General features: G+C 51.2%; 1 protein-coding gene across 2 annotated transcripts in view; it reads right to left on the bottom strand.

Moving 5' to 3' along the window:
- FAM120B (family with sequence similarity 120 member B) overlaps nt 1-10,428 on the bottom strand; it is a 70,295-nt gene that overhangs the window by 3,965 nt on the left and 55,902 nt on the right. For both annotated transcript variants that reach the window (XM_027770411.1, XM_027770410.1), the window contains 2 exons: nt 5,747-5,953; nt 4,164-4,272 (listed from right to left, as the gene is read on the bottom strand). In XM_027770411.1, the coding sequence (XP_027626212.1) occupies nt 4,164-4,272; nt 5,747-5,953 (316 nt within the window). The remainder of the gene's footprint in view (nt 1-4,163; nt 4,273-5,746; nt 5,954-10,428) is intronic.

The raw sequence follows: 10,428 nt of genomic DNA, 5'->3' as shown, positions 1-10,428 counted from the left end.
GTGGCGCCCCCCCCCCCCCCCCCCCCCGGCAACCACTGCCTACTTCCCAGGGACAGCGCAGTGCGGTCACGGCCACTCACGCCAGCCATGCAGCTGGCTGCCAGCACTCCCACCGGGGCACGGTCTGGCACCTCCGCTCCCACTCCCTGCACAACCCAGGGCACACTCTTCTCGTGCTTTAACATTCCCTAGACCCTGACCTGATGCCCTGTCATCTGCCTGTCTCTATAAGACGCCTGACTGGGCACAGGTGTGTGTGGGTTTTCAAGGTCCTGGTATCTCTCGGTGCTCCCTGCTCTATAGATTCTGGGAGAGCAGCCACAGTCATGTGTGGGCAACCGTGTTCCCCAGTGGATAGACATGTGGGCCTCTAGGTGCATGGTGACTGCTGGAGAAGGCCGTGAAGCACGGCTGCTGTGACCTGCACTGACCTTGGCTGGCCTCCAGATGTGCCAGAGTCCAGGCTCAGCATGTGCAGGACCTCCATGCTCTGACCCTTGCCTAGGGTGTCTGCAGCAGTCCCCTCTCCAGTTTTCCTATGCTGTGTAGTCACTGTCTGAAAGTGCATTTCTGATCACGTCCCTTCGAAGGACTCAAAAGCCCCTCAGTCTATGGTGGATAAAATGCTAAGACTCCTTGGTTAGGCGCTGGACAGCCTGTCATGGCTGAGCTCTTGCTGGCCTTTGCCGGTTTCTCTGCTATCATGACAGCTTAGCCTGGCATCACCTACCAGGCCTCCCTGCCACGGTTTCAGCTTTCTCTTCATCTGCGATGCTTTCACAAAGCTGCTCTCATCTGTGCGCAGTCTGGCAGGAGCCCGTGCAGACTCGCTCGACCTGGCCCTAACAGCTTGTCCCTGTCTCCCAGCCTCTTGGGTGGCTCCTGTGAGCAAATGGGTGGCCCCTATGAGCACATGAGTGGCCTCTGGTCTGCCCCAGGCACTATGCACATGGGAGTCCTTGGCTGGCAACTCAGCTCCAGGTGCCAGAAACAGGGTAGGCTGCTTCCCAGGCACCTTGGCTCTGGGGCCTCCAAGCCCTCCCCAGCTCAGAGACTGCACGAACGGCTTGAGGGCAGAGCACAGTGGGAACCCAGCAGCAGGGGCTCCAGTGTGAGCTCGGTGCCAGGAGCCAGCCTATGGGTTCTGGAGCTGTGTGGAGCCCAAGGCTTTCCTTCAGCAAGGAAAGAGAACTGGACCATGCAACCTTCAGATACACTGGAGAAGAAAACAATGATTCTAAGGACCAGAAAGGAACCATTTCCACATTCTGTAAGTGAGCTGACCCATCTGTCCTCTCTGCTAAAAGGTAGTTTCCCCATTAACCAGGAAGCGTCTACGACAGGGCCAGATCTGCCCTCCTGTGTAGATTTCCTACAAACGTGGCCAGACCAGCTTCTGAACAGCAGAGCACTGTGCCCTGCACTGACCCGGGTGCCAGCCCCCTACACTCAGGTCAGAGCCGCCACACAAGCCTTCCCTCTGGTGCCTGTCGTGGGGGGGCCATGGTGTGCAGCCTCTGGACTGTCTTCAAAGAGCTCACACCCAGGACTTGCCAGAGCCTTCCATGGCTACGGGCAGGGAGGGGTCCTCTAGCATGGCCCCCGAGCTGCTAGTGCCACTGTCAACCAGCTCAGGGAACCGGCAGGGTGGGGAAAATGCTGCAAACTCACTTCACAATGAACTGACTTTTGCTCTGGGGTCTTGAATTCTGTCTGCACGGTTGGTAGAAGAAAGGTAAAAGATGGAGAAAAGCATTGGGAACAAGGGAGGAGAGGTCTTCCCTCCACTGTCTGGAAATTGCCCCCACAGACCGTCCTCCGCCAATCTGATGCCCGTGTGACTCCCAGGGGCCTGTTCTGCTTTGTGTCCAGAGGCTTCTCTGGGAAGGAAGGGGCAGAGATGCCTCTGGTAGGACCCTGGAGACAGCTGGAAGGTGCACACTTTTACTGTCAGGAGAAACCCTGGGTTGCTATGGCTACAGGCATAGTTCAGACACTAACCAAAAAAGGACACCAAAAAAATGAAAAGGTCTCACTAACAAGTAAGCTAGTAAGCGGTATAGTCTCACTGATAAAGCATCCCATCTATGAGGTATATCTTCTCATATAACAAATTCATTAAAAAAAATTGGGGCTAGTGGGTGGCATTGTGATTAGAGTGCTCGACTCCCACTTGGCTGGCCACAGTTCGAGTCTCAGACCTGGAGGCTTGAAACTCATAGGTGTGTGACTGTGTGTGGACAGATTCCTAGGGGGAGAATGGAGAAGAGATTGTGGTGTGGTCATGTCCCTGGGGTGGGTGATATCATGCTGTCTATCCCTGAGCACAGGTGGTCTACAGTAAAAATCTGTTTGTTTTTTTTTCGGAGAGGTTTTTGCTATAGGGTGCATGCGCTCGCCAGACAGACAGAGAGAGACATAGAGACAGAAAGCGAGAAATCACCCCCCAAGGGGGATGGTCACGCCGCAATCCCTTCTCCATTCTCCTCTTGGGATCTTGGGCACGCACGCACACACGCCTGGCGTGAGTTTTAAGCCACTGGGTCCAGGATGCGAACCGCGGTCGACTACGTGGGAGTCCAGCGACATAGCCATTACACTAACTGCTGGTTCCCTAAAAATCTGTTTTAAAACAAACAAAGTCCACATAAATTTTAAAATGCCGTCGAAGTTGTTACAAAACAGAAACTCTTGGTCACTGCTGGTAAAGAGGGTTTCAGAAAACTTATCTAGAATCTGAGTACAAGGCCAGCCCCTGGCCTAAGGGCTAACGGAGTCAGCTCACACATGGCTAGCCATGTAGTTCAAATTCCTGTCCCAGAAGCTTAGAAGCGTGGTGAGCATGTGTGCCCCACATCCTGGTGGGACGGGTAGGGTGCATGCGCTCGCCAGACAGACAGAGAGAGACATAGAGACAGAAAGCGAGAAATCACCCCCCAAGGGGGATGGTCACGCCGCAATCCCTTCTCCATTCTCCTCTTGGGATCTTGGGCACGCACGCACACACGCCTGGCGTGAGTTTTAAGCCACTGGGTCCAGGATGCGAACCGCGGTCGACTACGTGGGAGTCCAGCGACATAGCCATTACACTAACTGCTGGTTCCCTAAAAATCTGTTTTAAAACAAACAAAGTCCACATAAATTTTAAAATGCCGTCGAAGTTGTTACAAAACAGAAACTCTTGGTCACTGCTGGTAAAGAGGGTTTCAGAAAACTTATCTAGAATCTGAGTACAAGGCCAGCCCCTGGCCTAAGGGCTAACGGAGTCAGCTCACACATGGCTAGCCATGTAGTTCAAATTCCTGTCCCAGAAGCTTAGAAGCGTGGTGAGCATGTGTGCCCCACATCCTGGTGGGACGGGTGATGGCGGAGAAAACGAGGTTGTGCCCCATTGGGGGTGCTCCCTTCCTCACCCTCACCCTTAGTCTCTCTGGCAAGCGCATGTGCTCTCTAGCCAAATATTCAATTCCATTACATTTTGATCTATAATTCTGTAAACCAGGACAACACACATAAATCATTGAGTAATGAGAAACAAATGGAAGTAACCTCAGTACTCAAATAGGGGAGCTTGGAGAGAATTCAATCTAGTTATTCTAAATGAGTCTGTAGCCGGCAGGGCAGGAGTTTTATGGACATGGCTCCCATCAGAGTCAGGGCACATTCATGGAAAAGCAGGACTCACAGCACCATGGGGCGCTCCGTGGTGAGAAGAAAGCGCAGAAAACACTGCCGGAGTGTGGTATCATCTGTCAGGAACTGTGCGCTCTTGGGGACAGAATTAGTTGTTCATATTTCCTTCTCAATAACTTTCTTTACCCTAAAAATGTTTTTAATATACATTTATGATAAGAAAAACAAAACCCTCCATGTTTGTCAAGTAAACAAACACTACCCAAGCAGCCTAAACTTCAGGGATCCCGGAAAGAAGCTCATGTGTCTGGAATTTTTAAATAGTTAACAAATCCTTTCCGAAAATCCTTTCCCTAAAGGGACTGGGATTTAAACCACTAGAGAGAGCCCTGACATTTTAATTTCATGTTTTCCTTCTGACCGTATCAGTCTCGTCTTGGAGTTCGAAGGCCGCGGGAAGCATTAGGGCCTCCCCTGGGCTAGAACATGCATGATGTCCCCAGGGAGGCACATCAGGGCACCCTGCCCACCTGTGTAGTGGGAGTCCCAGTGGGCTCTGCCCACGATCCGCCGGTTCTCCTTCATGCAAGCCTTGCACACGATGGCCTTCAGATTGTGGAATTTGGTGAGCCGAGATCTCTGCAAACAGACCAGATGGAGAGGAAAGCTGAGCTAGACAATTCTGGGGGGGCCAGATCACACCGGGAGGGCTGTGTGCAGGACAACCCTCACGGAAGCTGTCCCCAAGGTACAACGTGGCTGGCCGCTGGCACTACCAGGACAGCTGCACGGTCTCCTCGACTGTCGTGACCCCTCCCAAGAGTCTTAAAGAACAAATGCTTTCCTGAGCCCTGTCTTTTGTCCTCTGTGGATTAGGTGTTCATGTCTAAAAAAGAACACTCAGTTGTGCGCCTGTCATAATTTACAAGATTACCACGTAGTCCACATACAAAACCTGTTTAATGGAGCTTATTATTTCAGCTCTTAGTGGCCAGAACTTTCAGTGGAAATGCTGAGTTCATGAGACAGTAGCAGACCGCAGAGTGGACCACTGCTTCTGACTCCCGATTCACTACTAAATATGCTACCCTATGTTTGCTTGTTTTAACCAGGGTGTGATTTTATGATCACGCTACACTTGGTCAAAAGCTTAACTACAGAAAGGAGGCCCAGGTGGCCACCTGCAGACCAGGGTCCCGAGCACCGCTTTTATCTCATGCAGTGGCTCCAGCGCTTAGACCTTTGAGGACAGTCTGTCTGATGTCACGTCAAACCTGAGGGATCTTGCTTCTCACATTCTCCTTTCACTTCTGTATGGTCTAGGCTACTTCTAACTTTTGAATCCTTAAAAGTCCTATGACACCCAGAAACTTTATTTTTGGTGAGAAGCAGTGATGGCATCATGTCCCACATGGCTTCCCTGTGGAGCGAAGCCTGGAGAGCCCTGTCTAGAAGACCTGCAAGCTCTCGTGTGTGCGCGCATGCGAACTGGACTGTGTGAATGAATGCCCGCCTCTCTCAGCCCTGCGGGCATTCACACGGTCCAAATGAGATTGGCTCGAGAGTGCCTTGGAAATCTTCCAGGAATCCCGTAGCAATCGCACTTATAAAGCAGGAATTGCAGCCAATTTCCCCAGCTACACTGACAGCTCTTGGGAGTGCTCCCCTCAGGCTGTGTCCTGTGTGCAGGCAGTCTGCAGGAGCACGCTCTCCACTGACAAGGGGTGAGGGCGGAGCTCTTGAAATGCAAGTGTATTGGACCAGGGGCGGCTGCTCGCCTCCTCAGGAGTCAGGGGTCTCAAACCTACTTGGCAGAAGCTATCAGATATGCTCACGCCGAGGCCAATGTTCCATTCATGTTTCTAGTTTATGAAAGAAACAAGGCAACCCTCTATTAGGAGAGCAACAGGTTGAAAACATAACAGTGGTCTCAGTGTTGTCTGTGCACATTTCAACCCTGGGGACCACAGGACACCCGCTTTCCTAGAGAGCAACTGCAGCCGTTGGTACTACTCAGCTTCCTGACCTCAGGTCAGATTGCTGTTGCCACCTATGGTGGCCCGGCGTCAGCCCCATCCACCATCTCTGAACGCACAGGGAAGCAGGGACTCACGTTCTGTTCTACAAGGACCTCCACAGAGCACCCTTTCTCAGATTGCAGGTACTTCTGATGGAAGAGCTTCCCATCAAAGACATTCCACGGCATGAAATCACTCATCTTCCAGGGGGAGCCACACGCGCTGTTAACCAAGACCAGGGTGGTGAGGCCGCGGACGAAGAGTGAGCCCAGCTGCACAGCCCGGGAGTCGATGTATTCGAGCTGAGGACCAGACAGAGAGCACAGGACAGGTCAGACTCACAGGAGGCTGCCACCGCGGGCCCCCTCTGCGCTGCGCCCTGCTTGCCCGTCGTCTGCTCAGTGGACAGACACTGGTCGTGGCATGCCAGCTGCACAAGATCGGAGCGCTCGCCACAGGCCCTGGGCAGAGGCCGGGCCGAGTGGAGCGAGAGCATCTGCACCGGGCGTGGGACTAGCTCCCTTGCCCGCCTACCCGTCTGTGCGTGCAGGTGCGTGGCAGACACATGTGGGCCTGCCCTAGACAGCAGTGAGCCAGTGTCTGCTGCCTCCCAGGGACCATTGGTCCCACATCTGTGTCTACATGGAGTCTGCGAGGAATGCTCATGACATCACTCACTCTGGGTCTGCTCTTCCCTAAAAATTTTCTTTAGAGGCATCAGGAAGAGAAGCCAGAGAGTATTATTGTGGACACTGAGGTCACTGCGCTTTTAAAACACTCAGTTATTGTAATTAGGATGATCAGTTCATTAAAATCTCACTTAAGGGACCAGCAGGTGGCGATGTGGTTAAGGTGCTGGACACTCCCACATGGCCGACCACGGTTCGAGTCCCGGACCTGGCGGCTTCCTTTCTGCCTTTTTCTCTCTCTCTCTCTGGTCAAATTAAAATAAATGAATGAATAAATAAAATTAAATAATAATTTAAAAAAAATCTCACTTAAAATGAATTATCATTTAAGAATAAAATGGCTTACATATCTCATATCTCTGATAACTTTTCCAAATAATGGACCAGCTGGTGGCATGGTGACTAAGGTGGCTAGACCCCATGTGGCTGACTGTGCAGTTCAAGTCCAGGACCCAGAGGCCTGAAATACATGATGGGGGGACCAGCAGTTAGCATAATGGCTATGTTGCTGGACTCCCATGTAGTTGACCGTGGTTCGAGTCTCAAACCCGGGGGCTTAAACTCACACTGGGCACGTGTGCGTGTGTGCCCAAGATCCTAAGAGGAGAATGGAGAAGGGATTGTGACATGGCCACACCCCCTGGGGGGTGATTTCTCACTTTCTGTCTCTATGTCTCTCTCTGTCTTTCTGGCGAGCGTACGCGTCCTATAGCAAAAACCTCTCAAAACAAGAAAAAAATACATAATGAGTGCACGTGCATGCCCAAAACCACAGCAGGAGGAGAGACGGAGCAGGGCCTGCAGTGTGGCCACACCCCATGGGCTGCTTCCTCCTCACTTTCCTTCTCAGGATCCTATCTGTCTCTCTCTGGTGAGTGTATGTGCCCTCTAGCAGAAAAACAAAAAGCAAAAACAGCCATACAGATATTAAGGAGAGCCAACAACCAGCGTCCCCACTGTGCTGACAGAGAAGCTGCCCTGGGCTCTCCTGGCTGCCATAGTGCCTGGCTTGTGCTGGCCCCACATGGCCAGAGTGAGCTGCAGGCAGGAGGGATGCCAGGGGCGCTGCCAGCGAGGTGAGTGCCACAGGCTGTGTGGTCTGGTTTATCTGTGTCACTCACATTAACCAAGGACGACTCTGAATGCCCTCATACCTGACAGTTTATTAAATGGAAGAGGGCCAGCTCTGGGACCTGATGGCTCAGGTGGCTGGATCCCACACAGCCGACCTTTAAGAAGAAGAACCACAGCAAGCACACGGGTCTGAGCTGGCCCTGCCGAGAGGGCACGGTCATGAAAAGCCAGTTTCCACAGAGACCTCCAGGGGGCCTTCTGCTTGCCGCTGGGTGCCCGGCTACCCTCTCGCTGCTGTCCAAGTGCATCGTGCCTTCGCACCGCGTACTCCTGAGCACATCTGTCTGCCTAGAGCTGCACCGGTCAACGCGGCGGCCAGGAGCCACACAGGACATTCACGCTGGCCTCGTAGAGCCACAGTTAAACTGTGCACAGGAAGCTGAGCCCCACACTGAAGACTGTGGTTCCGATCAGCATCCTGAAAACAAACAAACATGCTGGGTGAGCATGTGTGCGTGCTCAAAATGCTGACAGGGTGAAGTGCTGTGGCCATGCTCCACTAGGGGTTCTCTCTCTGGCTGGTACAAACACTCTGGCAACAAAAGCAATAAACAACGACTCCATGTTCAGATGTTCTAGCCTTGTGCTGGAACAACTCGGTGCCATGTCTGGCTCCGTGGCCATTATACTGGTCAGCACACGGCAGAACACGCCCTCTTTGGAGAGTGCCCTGAATAACTCAGCCTAAGACCCTGTCTTCTCTACCTCGGGGACTCCCCTCTTGGCAACCTCTAGCGCACCCCACTCAACTGCACAGGCTCAGCCTGTCTCTGGTCTCCACTCGTGAGGACACCAGTCGCTCAGAGCCCGCTTACAGCCTGGTGCTGTGGGCTCCCTGGGGCCCAGCCCCACCTGCACCTGTGAGGGTGGCTCACAGTGAGCGTCCAAAGAACGGGTGGAAGTGGCGCCAACATGCTTGGAGCATGGTGCCTCTGAGCGTGTCTGATTTGGTAGATGTTTCTGTAATGGAAAGGATTTCTCACGTTTGTCCTTCCTGCACCTATCTGTTCTGAAGAAAAGACTAAGCAAAGCATACCGTCCTCTCGGAGCACCTACATCTTCACAGACTAACAGCATGGACAACGCCTAAATCAAAAGCAACCCTCCAACAGTCCACAGGCCCCGCCTCTGCTGCCCACAGGCCAGCACTAACTACCTTCTTCCGGCATGCTTCTGAGTTCAGCATGCCTGACAGGACATGCACCTCTGTCCCTGGCTCCTTGTGGTTGACGCTGTTATGGTCTCGCTGCCTTCACACCTATCCCTGTCACATGTTACTGGGATGCTGACTGGGACAGACAGGTTAACACTGGCGTAACCCACATCCTGGACACCCACTCTCACCTGCACGCTGCGCATTGGTTTATGGAGGTCTCCTTTAACTTCTTTCAGTAAAGTCCTGTGGTTGTCAGTGTAGATTCTGTACAACTTTTGATTTTTTCCCTAAGTATTTGTTTTTTCTTTGATGCTAGTATAAACTTAAAAGAACTTTTTTTTAACATGTTGTTTTATAGAATAATTTTGTTATTACATGTTCACTTTTGCATGTAGCAAACTGTTAAACGGGCTTGTTAATTCTAATGATTGCTTTGTAGATTCTTTTGGATTTCGGTAGATATGATCATGCCATCTGCCAATCCCGTAGTCTCATTCTAGACCCTACACTTTGTATATTCTCTCCGCTGACTTACCCCGCCAGCTATTAAACAGAAATGCTGAGAGGCTACCTTGACTCTTTTCCTGCTACAGAAGAAAACATTCCACGTCTTACCAATAGGCAGGACTTTGCCATGGATTCCTGCAATGGTAAAAATCAGATTAAGGAGGCTCCCTTTCAGTCCTCGTTTGTTACGGGTTCTACCATGAGCTGCTGCGTTTAATCAAACGTGTTTCCAGCACCCATTCAGATGGTCACGTGCCTTTCTTCATTCACTATTAACTGAGAATTACAAAGGTTTTCGAGTGTTAAACCAATCCTAGACTCCAGAAATATACTCAATTTGGTCATGATGTATTACAATTTTATATACTGATGAATGTATGTATTTCTAAGTTTTGTTTGAAGCTTTAAATGTATTTTCATGAGCAAAATGGCCTAAAATTTTCATTTCTCGTGCTGTCTGTATGTTGGTGTTAAGGTTTGGCTGCGATTATAAGACAAGCTGGAAAGCCTCCTTGTCTGCTGTCCCCAGAGGAGCTGACATGAGTGGGCGCTGTTCCCTCTGGGGACCCACCAGGGGGGCCCTTTGGTCTGGAGTTCCTGGTGGGAAAGTCTTCATCTCAGATTTGATGCCTTCAGTAGACAGAATCATTTCGGTTTTCTTTTCTTCATAATTTAGTCTTATTAGGTTGCACTGTTCACGGAACATGTTCATATTAACGAAGCTTTTTAGTGTATGGGCTACGATACTCCCTTACCCCCAATGTCCACGTTATCTACAACGATGTCCCTCTCCTCAGTCCACGCGCTCTCCTGATCAGGTTCCTGCCCTTATCACTATTCTGAAATCTTTTAATGAACCTTGTTCTTCTCCATTGATAAATATTGCAGGCCAGGCCACCTGTATCTGGAGTTCTACATCTGCAGGTTTGGCTAACTGCTTATCAAAAGTATTTTACGGGACCAGCAGTTAGCATAATGGCTATGTCGCTGGACTCCCAAGTAGTTGACTGCAGTTCGAATCCTGGACCCGGTGGCTTAAACTCACTCCGGGAACATGTGCGTTCGTGCCCAAGATCCAAAGAAGAGAATGGAGGAGAAGGGACTGAGGCGTGGCCATCCCCCCTGGGGGGTGATTTCTCGCTTTCTGTCTCTCTCTGTCTGTCTGGCGAGCGCACGTGCCCTATAGCAAAAACCTCTCGAAAAAAAAAAAATGTATTTTAAAAAAATTCTACCAGTTTCCCAAAAGCAAAATCAGAACCTGTGTGCCCGGAGTCTAGGGTGAGTGCTGGGT

The sequence above is a fragment of the Tupaia chinensis genome, unplaced genomic scaffold (genome assembly GCF_000334495.1).
Source record: "Tupaia chinensis unplaced genomic scaffold, TupChi_1.0 Scaffold000132_1, whole genome shotgun sequence".
Classification (NCBI taxonomy): Eukaryota; Metazoa; Chordata; class Mammalia; order Scandentia; family Tupaiidae; genus Tupaia; species Tupaia belangeri.
Note: the sequence above shows the minus strand (reverse complement) of the source record. Positions and strands in the feature narration are given on the sequence as shown.